At 40.5% G+C, this 20,706-nt stretch overlaps 2 protein-coding genes and 1 long non-coding RNA gene across 6 annotated transcripts in view; 2 read left to right on the forward strand and 1 right to left on the reverse strand.

Annotated features, from left to right (window-relative positions):
- NUP155 (nucleoporin 155) overlaps nt 1-8,632 on the forward strand; it is a 39,663-nt gene extending 31,031 nt beyond the window's left edge. For both annotated transcript variants that reach the window (XR_014556360.1, XM_083703417.1), the window contains exons 30-35: nt 618-731; nt 1,490-1,610; nt 4,317-4,427; nt 6,255-6,391; nt 7,260-7,366; nt 8,222-8,632. Coding sequence is in view for 1 of the 2 variants with exons in the window: in XM_083703417.1 (XP_083559543.1) it covers nt 618-731; nt 1,490-1,610; nt 4,317-4,427; nt 6,255-6,391; nt 7,260-7,366; nt 8,222-8,360 (729 nt within the window). In the remaining variant the exon portion in view is untranslated. The remainder of the gene's footprint in view (nt 1-617; nt 732-1,489; nt 1,611-4,316; nt 4,428-6,254; nt 6,392-7,259; nt 7,367-8,221) is intronic.
- LOC310827559 lies at nt 6-10,114 on the reverse strand. Its single transcript, XR_014556411.1, has 3 exons — nt 9,441-10,114; nt 1,670-2,081; nt 6-113 (listed from the first exon to the last, which is right to left on the reverse strand). It is a non-coding gene; the product is annotated as an uncharacterized lncRNA (long non-coding RNA).
- A 127-nt stretch (nt 10,115-10,241) lies between these two features.
- CPLANE1 (ciliogenesis and planar polarity effector complex subunit 1) overlaps nt 10,242-20,706 on the forward strand; it is a 51,888-nt gene continuing 41,423 nt past the window's right edge. For 2 of the 3 annotated variants that reach the window (XM_083703366.1, XM_083703368.1), the window contains exons 1-12: nt 10,242-10,378; nt 11,548-11,688; nt 12,880-13,012; nt 13,378-13,497; nt 14,320-14,546; nt 15,337-15,443; nt 15,970-16,126; nt 16,494-16,597; nt 16,687-16,869; nt 17,479-17,728; nt 18,584-18,742; nt 19,717-20,462. In XM_083703366.1, the coding sequence (XP_083559492.1) occupies nt 11,608-11,688; nt 12,880-13,012; nt 13,378-13,497; nt 14,320-14,546; nt 15,337-15,443; nt 15,970-16,126; nt 16,494-16,597; nt 16,687-16,869; nt 17,479-17,728; nt 18,584-18,742; nt 19,717-20,462 (2,267 nt within the window). In that variant the 5' untranslated portion in view covers nt 10,242-10,378; nt 11,548-11,607. Of the gene's footprint in view, nt 10,492-11,547; nt 11,689-12,879; nt 13,013-13,377; nt 13,498-14,319; nt 14,547-15,336; nt 15,444-15,969; nt 16,127-16,493; nt 16,598-16,686; nt 16,870-17,478; nt 17,729-18,583; nt 18,743-19,716; nt 20,463-20,706 lie in introns of all 3 variants that reach the window. The other variant, XM_083703367.1, reaches the window with a different exon arrangement.

Consider the following 20,706-nt stretch of genomic DNA (forward strand, 5'->3'; position numbering starts at 1 on the left):
AAGTATGATAATTAATTTAGATGGCATTGATGGATCTCCCTGACCAAGCTGGTGGAGGTGGTCAGGGGTGATGCAGGAGAACCCAGAACTGTGTTCTTGGGAGATTTCAACAGCTGAAATAAAATATTAAAATAGGCATTTTAGATAAGCTTCCTGTTTTTAATAATTAATTGATTTTATCTGTTAATATGTTTATGTGCTGTTTATGGGCAGCACTTGGAAACTTTGGTAACTAAGTGGTATTTAGGTAGCTAAAATAAACAATCATAATGAGGCCACCTCAACTGTGTCGGCACAGGACTTCATTCTAACTCGAGCAACCTATCGTTATTGTGTAACACGGTGGCTGAAATGGCTCCCAGTTTGGTACTGGCCTAGTTTATGGTTTAGTTGTTGACTTATAAAGCCCCAAACATATTGGTATCCTGTTAATCTGGAGTAACTTTGCCTATATAGACCTAGTCAGCTATTTTGAATTGCAGAGTTCGGAGTCCATATGTGTTGTGTGTATATGTAGTCATTGTAAGAAGTGAAATGTTTTGTGTTGGACCTAATTGTAGGTGGCTGCTGATGTTCACTGAGCTTTTAATTAAAGACTATTGTAATTTTTTAACCAGGTTGCAAGGATTCAGTTTCAAATACAGGAAGCATTACTCCGTCAGTGTTCTCATCATTCCTCAGTACAAGATGCCATTTCCCAGCTGGATTCAGAGTTGATGGAAATTAGCAAGGTGATCTTATAGTAATAATAACAAACATTCCCAGGCTTCTCTGTATTGTGCAAAAAATTCATCTGATATCTCCCAAACCATTTTTTCCACTTAATCAAGAAAAATTGCTCTGCCTCACCAGTTTTTTTTTTTAAATGTTTTATTTTACATATTTCATATTATTTTAGTTCTTTTATAATACAATGTTGTGTGCGGTCTTTAGCAGTCATCACTCTTGTGTGAGAAAAACACTCATATATATAACGGAACTCCACAAGAAATATGCACTATCTGTTATTTGTTATTTAGGGTATAGGTATGCTATTCAATGTGGGACGGGGGTGGCGCTGTGGGCAAAACCTCAGTGCCTAGGACTTGCTGATCGTAAAGTCGGCGGTTCGAATCCCCGCGGCGGGGTAAGCTCCCGTCATTCGGTCCCAGCTCCTGCCCACCTAGCAGTTCAAAAGCACCCCTAAGTGCAAGTAGATAAATAGGTACCGCTTTATCGCAGGAAGGTAAACGGTGCTGGCTCGCCAGTTGCAGCTTCGTCACGCTGGCCACGTGACCTGGAAGTGTCTTCAGACGGCGCCGGCTCCCGGCCTCTTGAGCGAGATGAGCGCGCAACCTTAGAGTCAGTCACGACTGGCCCGTACGGGCAGGGGTACCTTTACCTATGCTATTGAATATTTTGTTTAATGTCTGTAAACTGCCTATTAATCTATTTATACTTCATTCTGCATTTGATCTATGTGAATGATCAAACTTGTTTTAAATTTCAGCTTTATGGGGAATTTGCTGATCCATTCAAACTCTCAGAATGTAAACTGGCTATTATTCATTGCGCTGGTCATTCGGATCCTATCTTAGTGCAGACACTTTGGCAAGAAATAATTGATAAAGGTAGGTTCAAGTACTTAGAAGAGATGCCTAGAAGCACACAACATTATGGAATGACTCACTTCTGTGTTGCTCTTCAGTCCAGTTTGCGGGGTGGGAAGGAATTTGCAGGAGTGAGCTGGAAGTAAATCACACCATGCAAGTTGGAGTCAACTGTTTATTAGCAAGAATATGATCTGCATAGACTTGGTGGAGTAGCTTAACCTTCAGCAAGCAGGCTGTCAGATTCATTAGCAAAAAATTAGCAAAAAAACCCCCCAAAACCCTTGCAAAGGAAGGGTCTAGGTTTTATTTATGAGTTCATTTCATCCTACTTCTATTATTATTAACGGTAAACATTCAGCAACTCTCCCAAAGAGCTTGGTGTCATGGTTTCTGTGTTCTTAGCCTAGAGAGAGCATCATTTGTATCACCAGAATATTTTGTTTAAACCATCTGGAGTCCTATGAAACTGGAAACTCATTCATAGCCCACCTGTAGGAGGGTAAATTGACATGATTATTTTTTTTAATTGGTTCTGCATGTTGAAAATGGAAATAACATACCGTATTTTTCCCTCTATAACACGCAGATTTTTTCTCCTAAAAAGTAAGGGGAAATGTCTGTGCATGTTATGGAGCGAATGTGTGGTCCCTGGAGCCGTTTGTCCCAAGTGCATGGCAAAAATCAGGCAAAAATCATATTGCGCCATCACGGAGGAGAGTAGGCTGCTGCTTTCCTGCATTCTGCCTCAGGGTCTTACTGCCCACCCTGTTCTGTTTCAGTTGCTGTTTGCTCAGACGGAACAAAGAGCAGTGAAATCCTCTCCCCTCTAGGCAACCCCCCCCCTCCAGGCAAATAGAGAGGAAAGCAGAGCGTCCCTGCTCTGGTGGTGGTGGTGGTGGTGCTGCTGCGTCTGGGGACTCGGCAGGCAGCGGAAAACATGCAGATGAGAGAGGGGGGGGGCTGGCTTGAGTGGGTGGGTGGACTTTTGCCTTCCCCCCCCCCCCTTTAAACCCCTCTCCTGCATTCTTAGCCAGCTGCTTCTCCGCACACCCCTCTCGTGCTCCTTGTCCCTTCTATATTTTTCCTTCCCTCCCCACTTAAAACGTGGTTACAAAGCACGGATCCACATGGATCCTTAGGATCTTTGCATTGGGTCATCCCAAATTCACCATCAGATCACATAGCAATGATCTGATGCAAAAACAGGGCTGCAATTGTGCAAAAACCTGGTTACAAAGCATGGATCCACATGGATCCTCAGGATCTTTGCATTGGGTCACCTCAAATTCACCATCAGATCACATAGCATGTCCATGGCTACAGCCTGCCCCCCAAAAATCACGTACCCACTGTTGCCTGGGGCTGCAATGGTGCAAAAACGTGGTTACAAAGCATGGATCCACATGGATCCTCAGGATCTTTGCATTGGGTCACCTCAAATTCACCATCAGATCACATAGCATGTCCATGGCTACAGCCTGCCCCCCCCCCCAAATCATGTACCCACTGTTGCCTGGGGCTGCAATGGTGCAAAAACGTGGTTACAAAGCATGGATCCACATGGATCCTCAGGATCTTTGCATTGGCTCAGCCCAAATTCACCATCAGAGTACATAGCATGTCCATGGCTACAGCCTGCCCCCCCAAAATCACGCACCCACTGTTGCCTGGGGCTGCAATGGTGCAAAAACGTGGTTACAAAGCATGGATCCACATGGATCCTCAGGATCTTTGCATTGGCTCAGCCCAAATTCACCATCAGAGTACATAGCATGTCCATGGCTACAGCCTGCCCCCCCAAAATCACTCACCCACTGTTGCCTGGGGCTGCAATGGTGCAAAAACGTGGTTACAAAGCATGGATCCACATGGATCCTCAGGATCTTTGCATTGGGTCACCTCAAATTCACCATCAGATCACATAGCATGTCCATGGCTACAGCCTGCTCCCCAAAAATCACGTACCCACTGTTGCCTGGGGCTGCAGTGGTGCAAAAACGTGGTTACAAAGCATGGATCCACATGGATCCTCAGGATCTTTGCATTGGGTCACCCCAAATTCACCATCAGAGCACATAGCATGTCCATGGCTACAGCCTGCCCCCCCAAAATCACGCACCCACTGTTGCCTGGGGCTGCAATGGTGCAAAAACGTGGTTACAAAGCATGGATCCACATGGATCCTCAGGATCTTTACATTGGGTCACCTCGAATTCACCATCAGATCACACAGCATGTCCATGGCTACAGCCTGCCCCCCAAAAATCACGTACCCACTGTTGCCTGGGGCTGCAATAGTGCAAAAACGTGGTTACAAAGCATGGATCCACATGGATCCTCAGGATCTTTGCATTGGGTCACCCCAAATTCACCATCAGATCACATAGCATGTCCATGGCTACAGCCTGCCCCCCAAAAATCACGCACCCACTGTTGCCTGGGGCTGCAATGGTGCAAAAACGTGGTTACAAAGCATGGATCCACAGGGATTCTCAGGATTTTTGCATTGGGTCACCCCAAATTCACCATCAGATCACATGTCTGTGGCCACAGCATGAAGCACAAAAATGATACATCCACTGTTTCATTCAGAATGTTTTTCCCCTTGTTTTCCTCCTCTAAAAACGATGTGCGAGTTATGGTCAGGTGCGTGTTATAGAGCGAAAAATACGGTAAATGCAAGCGTTTAATTGATCTTTTAAAAGAGTGTCTTTTCTATTTCAGCGCTGAGTGACAGTGTGACTATGAGTGCTCCTGACAGAATGCAGGCTCTTAGCCTGAAGATGGTAATGCTTGGCAAAATCTACGCTGGGACACCTCGCTATTTTCCATTAGGTATATAATTCAAATTAAGGATATTTGGAGATACTGAAAAAATAAAATAACAGAATAAAACAAAGAACAAACAGGAAATAAATCCAATAATTCTTCCAAGAGTCTATGTTAGATCAAAGCCAGTACCTTCTGTATTATCAAGTGCTGAGCTGTCAAATTCCATATAAAATATTTATTAAAAGTGTGGGTGGGAGGAGAAGCCCTACTTAAGAATTTGCCTGAATGTGTGTGATTTAAAAGACTCTTGGGCTGGGGTTTGGGGTGGTGTTGCTGTTATTTATATTAATTTATTTCTGTCTTTTAGATCTTATTATTTATATGGAAATTGTTCAATTTTGATGTGTTGTTTTTGCTGTTTTATTGTTTAGACTACTTTTGCTATGTTTGTAATTATTTTCATATTGTAAGTTGCCTTGAACATGGCTTTAACTATGAAAAGGCAGCATAGAAATAAAAAGGATGTATGATGAAGGATGTAGCTTCCACACAAGGCCTGTCCTGAGACATAGAAACTCCACTCAGAGCCCTCCCAAAAGCACCTTGTATATGCATTTGACTGAATGCTCTTAGAAGACTGCAAAATAGAAGGAAGAATGTGCTTTGATTGTGAGGAGGCTTCTGTGCATATCCATTAGTTTCAAATAGATTCTGCATGTACCCAGGCTCAAAGCAACATTTGAATTACTCTGAACAGAATTAGAAGTAACTGTAGGCAGTGACCATGTGGAGCACAGGAGCAGTGTTATAAGTACCGTATTTTTCGCCCTATAGGACACACTTTTTCCCCTCCAAAAATGAAGGGGAAATGTATGTGCGTCCTATGGGGCGAATACAAGCTTTCGCTGAAAACTGGAGAGCGAGAGGGGTTGGTCACACCGACCCCTCTCGTTCTCCAGGCTTCAGGAAGCTATGCGCAATCCTCTGGAGCCCGGCACCAAGTCGCGCCGGGCTCTGGAGGGTTGCGCAGAGCTGCCTGCACTCCCGGGCTCCGTGCAGCTCTGCGCAACCCTTGGGAGCCTGGCACCAAGCCGTGCCAGGCTTCCTAGGGTTGCGCAGAGCTGCCTGCATTCCGAAGCCTCAGGTGCGCTGAAGAGTGTGTCCGGGCTTCGCACAGCTCTCCGCAAGCCTGGGGAGACCGGTGCGGCTCCCTAGGCTTGCGGATAGTAGGCTGTTTGGGGGTCGGGGGAAGCTTGGGCTTCACCCGCGCCAGCCCTGTGCCTGGGGGGGAAATAATTTTTTTTCTTTATTTCCCCCCCCCCAAAAAAAACCCCTAGGTGCGTCTTATAGGGCGGTGCGTCCTATGGGGCGAAAAATACGGTATGTGGAAGGTGCACACAATTTTCCATTTAGAGGTAATGCCCTCATATGCAGTTGAGTCATACCCTGAGTATTGAAAATACACGTTCTTCTTTATGGCCTCCATAGGTCCCAGAAATGGGTATGCATTTGCATAGGTCCCATTTTTCTTGAACTTAGGGTAGCAGGGATTTTGTCCTCGCCTATAGTCATCACTCTGTACACATGGAGGTGAGGCAAACAACTTTTACAGTCATTTCTCTCAAGCCAAACTTGAAAAGAGCAGAACGCCTTTGGTTATCGCTGAACTAGAACTAGTTGTTGTGAACTAGGAAGTCAAATGGTCAGAGTCCTCAAACAGTCTCTTCACAACTTTCTGTATTGCACTGTGTCCCGTTTTTTAAAACATCTACAGAGTAGATTTCCTGTCAGGTTGACTAAGTGAACGAATTCACAGGTATATAAATGAATAGCAACTAAACTTTGCAGCAAATGATTTGCATCTCACTGGCCACTATTCTTCCTCCTTAGATTTCTTAGTGCAGTATCTAGAACAACAAGTTTGTTCTTTGAACTGGGATGTAGGTTTTGTAACTTACACAATGCAAGAAATTGGTGTGCCGCTACCAAGACTTCTTGAAGTATATGATCACCTATTCAAAGCACGGGTAAGAGGAAAAACTTAGCATATTTTCTTGTTGATCTGTTGTTTAAATTCTGTATCATCACAAATGATGGGGGTGGACCACAGAATACCAGTTTTTTAAAGGTATATCACTGCTGCGATACTAACAGGAAGAAAATTCTAGGTTTGTACTGGGCCAGACATTCAAAATGTGTTTGTAGTTAGTAGGCATTGATCCTCATGTAGTAGATTGTGACTCTATGAGCTCATTAAATTGGTCCGTAGAATACCAACTTGCTGCCTCGGCTGCTTCTGAGGTTGTGTTGAGGACCTTTGTTCTCTACTACTTCATTTGTTGCTGCCTCTCCCCCCCCCCCCCCCGCCCATTGTCTTATATGCAGGTGGGGACAAAGTTAGCACCTTCAGTCTACTTTTGCAGCCAAGTCACATCTTATCTGGCACAGCTGTATTTACACTCATCTGTATCATATCTAGTAAGGTCCAGCTGTCAAGCCTATTGCCACCTACTTTTCCACAGGCTCCTGTATTTTTAATAGCTGTATATAAGACTTGAATTTTACAAGTGCAATTCACCCAACGGGTGAAAATGCCACACCTACCAACATACTGGCCTTGTATACAATGATTAAAGGTTTAAAAATACCTTGTTACTCTTTTTTTACCCCTATCTTCTACCCCTCCCCCTACTCAGTTTCTTTCATTTTCTTTAAAAACAAGACTGGTGATGTCACAAGCAGGAGCCACTTTAAATTGGAGCCTGCTTGATCTCACTAGGCAAACAATTAAGTTCTTTCAAATGCAGAATGGGTATTATGTGGCACTCTGTAGTACACTCAACATGTTGATGAATAATTTCCAAATTGTCATGTATTTTTCTTTTTTCTTTACAGGATCCATACTGGAGTAAAATGAAGAAGCCTTTGCACCTTTTGGAATGCATCCATGTGTTATTATCAGCATTTGTGCAAGAGCCTAACAAAATTCTTGCCTTTGAAAGGTACTTCTTTGAATGCAGATGCTGTGGTGCAGTGGTTAAGAGCGGTAGTCTTGTAATCTGGGGAACCGGGTTCGCGTCTCCGCTCCTCCACATGCAGCTGCTGGGTGACCTTGGGCCAGTCACACTTCTCTGAAGTCTCTCAGCCCCACTCACCTCACAGAGTGTTTGTTGTGGGGGAGGAAGGGAAAGGAGAATGTTAGCCGCTTTGAGACTCCTGAAGGGGAGTGAAAGGCGGGATATCAAATCCAAACGCTTCTTCTTCTTCTTAACATATGCTGGAAATGGTTGCCAGATGAACTAATCTGGACTCTGCTATCATCACCTGAGACCCTTCTTTGTGTGCCTTTTCTGCAAGAGGCCTGGAGGGTGGCCTCAAGAGAACGGACCTTTACTGCTTGTGGAATGCTCTCACCAGGGTGACTCACCAGGCATCTTCATTACATATCTTTAGGCGCGAGGAAAAATATTCCTCTTCTGCCTGGCATTTGGCCAGTTAAACAATCTATTGCCTTTTAAACTGTGTTTGCGGTGGGGTTTGTGTTTTTGTTTGTTACTCTGTGTTTTTATATTATAAACAGCCCTGTAAACCTTATATGAAGGGCAGTATAGAAATTTAATTAATAAATAATGTAAGTGGTGATTTATAAAGTAACATAAGCAAAGAAGGCAGACTGCTGAAGGAGCTGACCATACTAAATTGTATACATCTTGCTCAGAACTGACACATCTCGCTACAACCACCAGCATATCCCATTGCCAGCTTTGTTGCAGAAGATCACTGACCCTAACTATAGTTTTGGGTCTCTGTGTCCTAACAATAAACTAAAACTAATTGCTTTCTTTCTTTCTCTTTAGGCGGCGATTCACAAATATTTGCTTGGATGCTGTTAGCTGTTACCTTGTTGAACTGCAGTCCATAAGTCCAACACTAGCTGTACAGACAATTACAGGGAACTTTAAATCTCTACAGGCTAAATTAGAACGTCTTCATTGAGTGATGCACAACTATTCCTTCAGGTGGAATGAACTGTCACTGCACTGGAATCTGAAAAGGCAAATGCTTATTAAAGCATTAAAACAAGCTGTGGAGCTTATCATAGTTCTGTGTTGTCTGTTCTTAACTAACCTCACATAGAATGCAGAATGGCAGGTTGTTTCTCTTCTTTTTTTTACTACTAAATTTTTCTAGCAGTGAAACAGTTTTATATGCTTTGGATTAAAATGCATTGTATAATCTTGCCCTGACAATTAAAATTATTTTTAAAATGGGTTTCTCTATTAATTTTGCATAGAATTTACACAACGTGCTTAGACATAAAAGTGGAAATCATACAGCTATGTATTTGAGAGTTTGCTATGAAAAAGAGGTTTAGGATTATAAATGGCAACTATAGGCAACTCCCCACTTGGGCACGAACTGGACACGTATGGTGCTAGGAAATTGGAAGTGGTGGGAGAGCTGGAAAGTGTGGCTTGCGAGGAAACCCAACATCTTGGAGGGCCCTTAGATGTTGCACACATGCTGTATCATGCATAATCTTAGAAGTTATTCTCTTAGGAGTAAGAAAGTGAGAACAGGCCTGAAATCTGCAGTTTTTATAAGCACATGTACTCAATCAGGATATATCCTTAATTAAGAACTCCAACCCTAGTAGCCTCAGGTAGAAGACATTGAGAACAGGAAGTCATTTCTTAAGATGTGTTTGTTTGCTTTCCTGAATAATTTAATTTATAATCCACACAATTTTTTCTCCTTAAAATTGCTGCCCTAAAGGCAAAGCATGTCACTTTTTTAGAAGGTGCCAGAGCACCTGTCCTTTAGTAAAAAGTTAATCAAATACCCGATCATTGTCTCAGCTGGGAGATTTAAATATTTTAACAAGGCTGCTCTTAAGGCCTATATTGGGTGAACTAGTAAGGTTTGTGTGTGTGTTTTATGTATTTGTATATGTTGCTGTATGTATTGCTTATATATCCACTTACCTTAGACCAAACTTAATTAAACTCAGTAAGACTTGCTCCTATATATACATATATAGAATATACATAGGATAGAAATCTTGTGCACACTTACCAGAGAGGCAAACTGTACTTCACTGCATGGGCTTTCTGAAACACACGAGTCCCTACAACAATTAAGAAAATGTTACGGGTTGGGGCGTGTCTTAAAGGAGCCCTGCATAACTTACACACCATGGGTAGGCAAACTAAGGCCCAGGGGCCGGCTCCGGCTCAATCTCCTAAATCCGGCCCGCGGACGGTCCGGAAATGAGTAAAATATGTCCTTTTATATATATTGCATCTGGGTTATTTGTGGGGCATCTTAATTTGTTCATTTTTTCCTCCTTCCAAAATACAGTCCGGGCCCCAAGGTCTGAGGGACGGACCGGCGCTTACTGAAAAAGTTTGCTGATCCCTGACTTGCACAGTCCTGTGGCACCTTAAAAACTAAGCAAATTTTATTCCGACGCAAGGCTTTCGAGGGTCGAAGCCAAAATTTAAGTCTCTTGAGACCAAGGATGGGGAAATCCCTCCAGATATCGTTGGACTCCAGCTCCCATCAAGCCCTGCGCGCTGCAAGGATGATGGGAGTTGTAGTTCAACGGCGTCCGAGAAACCACTAGCACCCTAACCCAGCTTTTTAAGGTGCCACAAAGCCTTTTTGGAGAGGAGGCGCGTCTGGAATCTGCAAGCCCTGCGAATCCAGCGCAGGGGGCTAGAAAGCGGGCTCGAGCGACGACCGAAACGATATAAAAGACGGGGCGGCGCAGCCTCCAATCTCCGCCCGTTAACCGCCGACTCTTGACTCCTGTTTCAACGGTCGCCGAGCAACGCATGCGCATTCGGTCGCTCAGCTCCTCCCCCACCCCAGCGGTTGGACGCTCGGGAGGCAGTTGGGAGCCGCGAGGCAAGATAACCGTTGGTGCTGAGGGGGAGAGGGAGGCGGTGACGAGACGACGACGCGCACGGTGGGTCCGCGAAGGCGGCGCCCGCTATGAGGAAAAGGAGGCGGCTAGGGAAGAGCTCTCTCCCCCCCCCCCCGACCCTACTCGACCTCTCTATTTCCCACAAAAATGCGCTTATCCCTTCTCCAGCCGGGGGTGGACTGAACCTACATGCCCAAGGTTGAGTGGGGGAGGCAGGCAAAGCTTCCTTTATATGGGGGGGGGGGGGCAGGCAAAGCTGGTCGGCAGCTTCATCTGTCTGTCTGTCTATCTACTGTATTTATCTATCTGCAGATGTATGGAGAGAGGGGGTAGGCAGACAAAGCTGGTCGGCAGCTTTGTATATTGTATAAAATCTCTTAGTTATTCTAACTAAACAATCTGTGACCTGGTGAATGATTGCTTTATTGTTATGTATTTCTGTGTCTGGATGCTGGAAACCACCCTGGGATCCTCAGGTGAAGGGCGGCATATAAATTTAATAAATATTGATAATGCTGATAGCACTTGGAATACAGTGTATAATAAATCTGTTGCTGTCTCTCAGAAGGGATATTGTGGAGCTGGGAAAGGTTCATTGCTGACAGAAGTACCAACCTCACCTGTGTAGGGAACAGATGCTTATCCTGCTCCCCGATCCAGTTATGGGTTTTGTGGTCCCTCTTAACCGCTCTTTGTTTTGTTTTTGCCCACACTCCCCAACCCCCTACGTGAAAGTAGACAGACTGCGCTTGATAACAGCAAATGCCTCTGTCCCCGAAAATAACATCAAAATAATCAGGGCTAGAGCAATTTTCTTATGAGGGAAAGTTAGGGGGGAGGAGATGAGCAAGGGTGGGACATGATAACGGTGTATCAAGTATCCTTTTCTCAGTGCTCGAACCCCAGGGTGTGAAATGCGGCAACTCATAGTTAAATTTCACCCTTCACTATCATAAGATGTAGTGACTGCCACCAATTTTGCTTTAAGGATTAGACTAATTGATGGTGGATAACGGTTATTAGTCATTATGACCATATGCTGCTTCCAGGATTAGAGGCAGTATGCAGTCATTGGAGAACAACAGCAGGAGACAAGATGCTCTATGTGAGACAAGATGCTACACTACATAGGCCTTTGGTCTGATCCAACAGTTTCTCTTACATTCTTTTTACAATGGTGTACATTAATGTGATAGAAGTTGTTCTATAAATTTGAATGTCTCTATAGTTATGTGCTTCTTTTTTTTTTTACAGTCATGTAAAACGACATTCCCTTTTTGAAAAGTTTAATGGCTACACTACCTTTTAATAATCATGGAAATTAAACTGGAAGTTCTAACTTCTACATGTATCAAGCAAAGGAAGCCATGGCCTCAAATCACTTGGCTGGGACAGGTAATCAATCATCTGCTATTTTTGTATGATACAGTAGGGGCACAACACCTCTAGAATTCAGCCTCCTGGCTGAAGTAAATAGTACTTAAAAGTGCTTGATTAAATTGTGTTCTGTGTTTGGTTATATTGCAAAGAACTCATCCTTTAGACCAGTAATAAAAATACAGATTTGTTAGGAAATACAGGGGCATATTATGGTCATGTCTGCAACTGCCACTTCGTTTCACAGGATTTAAATTCTTTACATATGAAATAAATAAAAAAATGTGTAGGAATTCTGTTAATCTTAGTTTTCATATGATTTGTTTCCATATGTTAAAAGACACTGTCCATTCTTTTATTCATCTATTTATACAAAAAAAGTATACAGCTAAATTATAAAAAGACATCAATGCAGTTTACAACATTAAAAAGATAAAAACCATACAATAAAAGTGTAAAAAGTTAAAAACAATTTAAAAGCTAAAAAGTTAAAAACTATCAATAAACATTGTGGAAGGATGAATTCTTAATTGCCTGCATAGGCCTGGTGGAATAGAAGAGTTTTCAGTAGGTGTTCAAAAATTGTCGCAGAAGGTGATTGCTGAATCTCTATTGGTAGAGGTCTGGGCTGATTACACTAATGACATGGTTTCTCTTTGTTGTCAAACAAGCCTCAGCCACTCGGGGAAGCAGTTGCAGTGTTCTCTTAGTCCTCCTATGTAGGACCTTCTATGTTACATCTTTTCTGTGATATGCAAAAGACCCTTTTAGCAGTGGGGAACTGTCTTTTTGTAAGCGTGAGCGAAAGTTCTGTATACATAAGGCATTGGAATGCAAGCATGGTGTGGTTTTTTTTTACAATTTTGTGCTTCTGTTTCTGTAATTCTAGCATTACAGTAGTACCTCAGGTTACAAACACTTTGGGTTACAAGCTCCGCTAACCCGGAAGTAGTACCTCGGGTTATAAACTTTGCCCCAGGATAAGAATGTAAATTGTGCGGTGGTGGCGCAGCAACAGTGGGAGGCCCCATTAGCGAAAGCATGCCTGAGGTTAAGAATGGTTTCGGGTTAAGAACGGACCTCCAGAACGAATTAAGTTCGTAACCCAAGGTACCACTGTATACAGTAGTTGTGCTTATTCAGGTATTAGTTTTCAGGAAAAATGTGGAAGTAGGTACCTGAATAAAAGGCTTTCTTTCTTTATAATAGGAAAAGGAGGCTGTTTTTCTTTTAGATGACAAAAGTATAAATGAAATTAATCTGCTTTCGGGGAGGACAAAGAAGATCCCCCAGTTACATCCCTTGCTGAAGAATGTTGTTGTCTTAACAACTTCAAGAAATGGTTAAGTATTAGCACTAATAAGTTGTTGCATGATTTTATTTTTTGAATTTATTTAAATGAATTGTGTTTCTGACAATTAAAAATGTACTGGCTCTCTACTTTGTGAGGGCAGTATCTAAGTATCTTAAATAAATAAACTAGTAAAGGGTTTCCACTGCTACCACCTTACCCTCAATATAGTTCTGATTTAAAACTATGTAACGACTTGGGACCATAGGGGGGAAAATAGTGTAGTCTTATGCATGTTTCCCTGGGAGTAAGCTGACTGAACCTAGTTTACTCCCATCTGAGTAAATATGCATGAAATAGTACTATTTGTCTAAAATGTTGCACTTTGAACAACAAAATTCTCCTTAATTAAACAGGAGCTTGGTTGGCAGGAATACTTAAAACAGGAGAACTCTTTCTTTGGAACAAAGACCAAGACACTATAAAAACTGTCTCGGCAGCTGAAGAATGTAAAAAGGTGGTTTTAGCAGCACAAGGTAGGAATATTCAATATTTTGATTAACATTTTCCTTTCCCCCGTTTATTTTGTTAAAAAAAAAAGGTTTTATCAAACATTACAATTTTGCTTATCATTTAACAACTAAAAATTAAAATGTTGCTTTTATTCATGACTTTCTGAGTTATTTAATAGTGTTTATATTTCAAAGAGAAATGACTTGTTAAGCTAAATCTTAGCATATATAATGTATTTTTTATAGAGCAGGAATAGAGAAGCTTTTTGGCCCAGTGGGCCAGATCTTTATCACCCCTGTCGCTCATGGGCCAACTTTGGTTAGTGGGCATGGCCACCCACCTATCAATGATCAGCTGTCATAATGTCACGTGACTGATAGTTGGGCAGTTCCACCCACCAGGGCATTCATACCAGGGAATGTGCTGAGGACACAGCACGTAGCAGGATTGAACCCCACATATCAGCTGACATCAGCCAGTGGTCTGATGGGTGTGTTTGGCGGGAAATGGCATAATGGGCCTTATTTGGACCCTTTGGCAGGCCAAGATTGACCCATGGTTGAGAGGTTCCATACCCCTGTTTTAGAAGGAAATCATAATCATGTTGAGGGCAATAAAAATATTATACTGATTCTTAGTGAAATATGCTAGGCTTTCTTTGTTCTGTGCTATTATAAGTACTAAACATGATATCCTAGGTTTAATCTTTGTATTGTGTTCATTGACTTTTATACAATAAAAAGATAGCACAGTAGCTAATGTCAAAAACTATTAAAACTGTCAATGTTTTTTGGATAGATCATGTAAAGAATGAGATGCTGCATTAACACAACATTATTTTCTAGACTGTTCAATGAGATTATACCTATATGTTTCTGGTGATGGAAATAAGGTTCTTCTCACTACGCCAACTGCCAGTATCTTTCTATGGGAAAGTGAGGAATGTAAAAGTACACCATCTAAAGGTTGTGTAATGGGACAGTGGTCACAAATTATTCCTGACACGTCAGTTGTATTACCATCTGTTGAAGAGAAAGAAACGTCAGTGAGTGTTGACTTCATCCAAAATGAGGTAAACAGTAAAATCGGTCTAATTTATATAGATTCAATAAGCTGTGTATGTAAAATGCATAGTGACCTTTCTGTTATGGAAAAGTAGTGGAAAGTAGAAGTTCACCAGCTCTATGTACTTTCTGAATTATGAGGCAAATAAGGGTGATTTAGGTGAGATTTTCACATGGCCTGGGTTGGATTGAGTCCTTAACAAGGCATCTTGAGTTGGTGGTGCACAATCCCAAAAGGCACTGTGCATTTGTTACTAGCTACCTTAAGTTTACCTTAAGTAAACTGCGGGAGGCAGTGGAAGACAGAAGTGCCTGGCATGCTCTGGTCCATGGCGTCACGAAGAGTCGGACACGATTAAACGACTAAACAACAACAACACCTTAAGTGAACATTTGCTTTTAATTTTGAGGCTTCTGTGGGACAAGGATGGTCTATGACAAATCAGTGTCTGGTATCTTGATCCTCACCATATATGCCTGCAGTAGAAGTGTCCTCATGATTTGTGCACAGGGCAATAGTAAATATACCCTATCCTATTTATGCCTAGACAACAAAAAATAGACCTCACTATAATACTGCATGAACACAAAATCTCAATGTAATTTTTGCTTAAATCATCAAGGTGTAAGATGTGAAAGCTTATGTTTTATATATTCTCTTGCTCCATGCGAATTATACAAACCATGTGGTGAAATGTTAATTGCTTTCAGCTGATTTGACCTTAAAATATGGCTTGTATATGAGTCATTTAAGAAATCCAAGTAGAGTTATTAAGCATTATTTTGATTCATTTGCAGATGCTGGGGGACTGCTGCTTGTGTTGTTTTGCATTTTATTCTCAGGAGCATTTAATGCTGACACTTTTGGAAATTAAATGGCAAGAGAACGGTTTAAAGATTGCTTGGTAAGATTAAATCATTAATTCAATTTTAATATAGGTTTTTAAGACTTGGTTTTAAAACTTCAATGTTTGCTGCCACATCATTTGAATAACATGTAGATAGTTTAATCAAGAAAAATAATTCTGCATTAATTAAGGTGTTTTTATATGTGCAGGGATTGAATGTACAGTATAAAAAGGTTGTTGATGTTTTTAAAATTTCCCCATTATACGGAACAGGGATACAAGATTCTTTTGTTTTTCTAAACTGGGATTTGTACTCGAGAGAAACTGTCCATGCTAAACTGTGCTGTTTTCCAAAGCACTGAATCAGGATTTGCGCTGAGTCATGTGGTTGGTGCATACTGCTAAACTAAACTCTACCAAACTTCTCCTGGCCAGACAGGAGGACAGAGGCTTTGTTCAAGCCTGTTCAAGGTCATGTATCTATGCTTTAGTGTTACAGGGAAACCAACCACTTAACTTACAGACATCCAGAAATAATGTTTCCTTTTAAGTTCTTATCTATATATATTTTTGTTTTATGTAGCTCTTTTCCATTTCTGATACACTGGACACAGCGGACATGTTCTTTGTCTAGTTTGGCTCCCCATTGTAAGCCAATAAAATCAAGAGGTGCTTTGCTTACTGCATTTTCAAATGATGGGCTTGTTCTAGCAATAGGTGTCAACCAGAAGGATTTACAGGTACAAATATTAGTAGTATAATGCAGAAGTGATCTTGTTAATATTGTAAAGTATAATAAGTGTGATGCTGCAAATCAGTCTTCTGGGTTACCTTCATACTTCAGCAAGGGGCTAGTAATAAAAACAAGGAATTAGAGAAGGAGTATGCAGTACTTTTGTATTGTGTTATTTACCGTACATCAGTGCTTCAGATCAGCACATTCAGCAATTGAAGTTATATGTGCTATATATGTTAGATTATTCCAGTAAGTTTCTAATGAAAGCTATATATGTGCTGTGAAGTGTTAATTAATCATTATATTTTATGTTGCTTGGTTTGCATGCAGTTTAACCATTCTTTCTTTTGTCATTTTTTTTTTTAATTCAGGCAACTCAGATTTTGTTTATGAGCACAGCAAATTTCATTGCAGTTTCTGGTAGCCTTAAAGGTTGTGGTAGTAAGAAACACAAAATTCAGTCAAAGTTTATAAGGTTAGTATAGTATTTTTCAGAATTATCAGAATCATATTTGGATAGCTGGATACTGATGTCTGAAGGTGATATTTGTTCTTTTGTTTTAGATCCTATTGGATTTCTGACATGAGCTGGACTCATGATAGCCTTTTTTTGGCTTGTATGTTAAAACGTGGGTCACTGATCTTAATGACTTGTTTGGGTGAATTGCTTACTTTAGTAACATATGGTTGCTCTGTAGAATTTGGACCAGCAGAATTTATTCCTCTACATCCACTAATAACATACAGGTGAGACAGTCATAATGTGGTTTATTAAATTCATTTGCTCATATCTTTCTTTCTTTTGTTCATTTCTTCTCTTTTAAATGTTTCACCTTTCAAATAATTCTTTTGCTTTTTCTGTGTCTTTCTTCTCAATATCTTGTTTCTCATTCATAGTTCTCTCCTATTTCTTATAATGGCTTTTCCTGCTGAACAAATGACATTTTCATCATGTAAGTACAAATTACTTAAGCCACTATTAGGATCAATTATGTATTTTTAAGCATGACTGTACTGAGTGGAGTTGATGAGGGTTGTAGCCCAAAACATTTCAAGGGCAGCAGATTGGCAACTGCTGTGCTAGTGTAGGAGAAGATATTAATCTGAGTTGGATTTTGTGTTACATTGTTTAGTCATGTCCGACTCTTTGTGACCCCATGGACCAGGCACTCCTGTCTTCCACTGCCTCCCGCAGTTTGGTCAGACTCATGTTGGTAGCTTCAAGAACACTGTCCAACCATCTCATCCTCTGTCCCCTTCTCCTTGTGTCCTCAATCTTTCCCAACATCAGGGTCTTTTGTGTTACAGAAGTGCTTTTACTTTACTTTTCTGATAATTTAGTATTTTATCTGTTAGATCACAGAACTCTTTGATGCAAGATCTGAATCATTCTAATGATTCATCAGCCTCTGAAGGGGATCTAATGAGGCAGAGATTTTCTGTAGCATCACATCCAAGTTTACCCTTCTTCATTGCCTCTGATGGGTATATAATCACCGTTCTTAAATTTTATGATGGTTTCTCACCCTCGGAATATATGAGGTCTTTGCTGCTTGATTCAGCCCAGAGGCTTGAAAAACTGCACCACAGCTTGATTAAATCTAAGGTATTGTTTCATTTGGTTTTCTACTGCAACATAGGTTTAATAGTATAGTTCTCAGATGCTTGCCTGGAATTGGTTCTACCCATTATTAATTGGTCACATTAGGATAATTCAGTTATTCACCTGGAATTGGTTCTAGACATTATTAATTGGTCACATTAGGATAATTCACTTATTCCATGATTAAATACTTACATTGCTTTAGCCTACTCAGTGTTGAGAAGGAAAGTTAATTTTAGGTTTCTGTTCAGAATGACGTGTTTGAATCTCTTCAATTGTGTGATGTGAAATAAAGCACCCACAATGTTCACACTAGCCAGCATATCTGCCAAGATCATTGTCCAATGCCCTTCTCAAAATAACACCAGAAGCAAGCTTGGTAAGAGCAAGAGAGAAGGGTTTTTCAGTAATGACATCCAAGCAAATCAATGCCGCCCCCCCCCCCCCCAATCTCAATAATAATCTGAAGTCTTTAACGGTTTCTGTTTTTGTATGCTTATCTGCTGGTTGTCTTGTATACATTTATTGATATTTTGCTAAGATGTTTCCAACAAGTTCCTCTTTCCTGATCCTGTCAAATCATTCTCTGTGTATGTACTGAGAAATAAGACAAAATTACCAATTATAAGTGTATAAAATTGCAGTCTGTATTTGTAAACATATTAGATATTAAATATAGATTAGGCTGTTTTTACTGCCCAGCAAGTCCATCTTAATCATGTTCTTTTAAAAGTTTCATCTTGACAAATTTTTTGTGATCCATCTGCACTGTCAGCTTCAGCATCACATTCATCAATATCTTTCAGATGTTCAGAATATAAAAATAGGATAATAAAACTAACACATTGTTTCCCACAGTCCAAGGAGAAAAGGCTGCCATTGCAATCACTGTCCTCCTTAAAAGCTAATCTATTACAACACAATCAAAGTCAGAGCTCTGCTTTCTCTACCATTCCAAAATTTCTGCAAGAAGAGGAGGAAACAGTAGAGCTAAATGGAGAAGTAACACACTTGCAGGTATTCAAGTTTCCTTTGATGCTAGTTTCTTGATATAGTGCAACATGAATTAGAATAATAGTATATAACACATATATTTGTTCTTCTGATCTGCATAGATGTCAGCTCTGTTGCATGGAAGACATATTTTTTAAAAAAATAATAATCCTGATATGATACCTATAATAATAAAAGAAGGTTCTCACTACCTCCATATATGTGCTTATAAGCCAATTTATGACTTGGGACTCCTAGCTTGGCTTGTGATGGCAATTTCACTTTTGTTCTAAGTACAAATATGCCCTTTATTTTCTTGAATGCATGTCAAACCATTATATACTTCAGATCACCAACAAGGCAAGAAACCTACCCTTCACCTCATTTTGAGTTATCAGCCTCCATCTCATATAATTGATTTATCTTGTTAATTGATGGGTATTATGGAATAATAGCTATTGTAGCCATCTGAATTATGCTCAGGATTAGACCCATTGAAATTAATAGATCTGTCATGTCCATTTTAATTGGTCTACTCTAAGTAGAACTACTGTGAGATGCAACCATGAATCCCTTATATGTTCACAAAGCAAATACTAATGGCTAGGGTGCAAACAGTTCCCCATTCCATGGCAAAGTCTGTAATGTGGAACTGTATGTGCCCCAGACACTGGGATTGCTTTGTTCTGGTGAAATGATTGCAGATGTTTTGAGTTTGGTTTGACATGTATCTGCAGCCTAGCTGTTAAGGTTTAGTTTGCATTGGGAAAAATCTATGGATCCTCATCCATCTCTATACAATACATGTCAGAAGGCACCATAACAATAGCCTGGATTATACGTTAAGTTTTACATTGAGTGACACAGCTCCACATATTTATTGCACAACTAGTACCTGTGAAACAGTTCCCAGAACAATTATGTGGGGTTCTTCTTTATATAAATGTGTGATAAAATTCACATGTATCAGATAATGAGTAATGTTATCTTCAATTTAGGATTATGAAGAAGAATCAGATTGTGACAAGTTGTTTCAGAGTCATTCCTTTATTTTGGGAAGCCAAAAAGGAGATACTTTTGTAACTGATGAAGGCCAGTTGGAATTTGCATCCATGTTTGACACCATTCACGCAATGGATGCAACAGGAGAAGAAGATGACACAGCTTTGGAACTGAACCATATCCAAAAAAATCTAATTGCAGTTTGGAGAGTAGGGATTTCAAGAAACATGCAAGAAAGAGACACTTTGTTAAATTGTACCATACGTTGCATTATATACTTTTTTAACATTCTCCAGTATGCAAAACTTAATGTTGCACATTTAGATCACCCTGTCCGGAATTGTACCTGGATACAATCAGTGTTAAAATGTTTCCAGCAATTTTTGTCTCTTCTAAGTTGGGATGGTAAGCATAGACAAATTCTGGGACATTTGATGACGCTCACATTGCAAACCCTAAAACTGATGCTTGTGGAACAACAAAACCAACTGTTCTCCAATAATCTTTTGGGAGGCTTCTCTCTGCTGAAGATGGTTACTCATTTTTTAAATGGCAAGAACGCACCTCAGTATGAGATACTTCCAGCAGCCCCGGATGTTAATAATCAGGTGGAGTTTGATTCCATAATTGTGTCTGTGTTTCAAGCTATAGATTGGAGCAGCCACCAACATTTCTGTGCATTGAATTACATACTGAAGCTCTCTCCTCCAGCTGTAAACCTGTCCAGTAATTCAGAAAAGAGGTATTTATTATCTGTTTAAAAACTTATTTTTATAATTTGTAATTGTATTTATATATTTTTAAAAATTTGTCTTGAATGAAAGAAATAGACATTATTGGCTTACTTGAATTCTGAACAAAATAAGAAGACTGCAATGGCCAGATTTTTTTTTTAAAGGTAAGGTATTTTAGGTGTGGTTTACATGTAGCAATCAAATATAACATTTTTTTTTTTAACAATTGGTCTTCATGCTGTGTTATAACTC

The sequence above is a fragment of the Podarcis gaigeae genome (genome assembly GCF_964106915.1).
Source record: "Podarcis gaigeae genome assembly, chromosome: 11".
NCBI classification, from domain to species: domain Eukaryota; kingdom Metazoa; phylum Chordata; class Lepidosauria; order Squamata; family Lacertidae; genus Podarcis; species Podarcis gaigeae.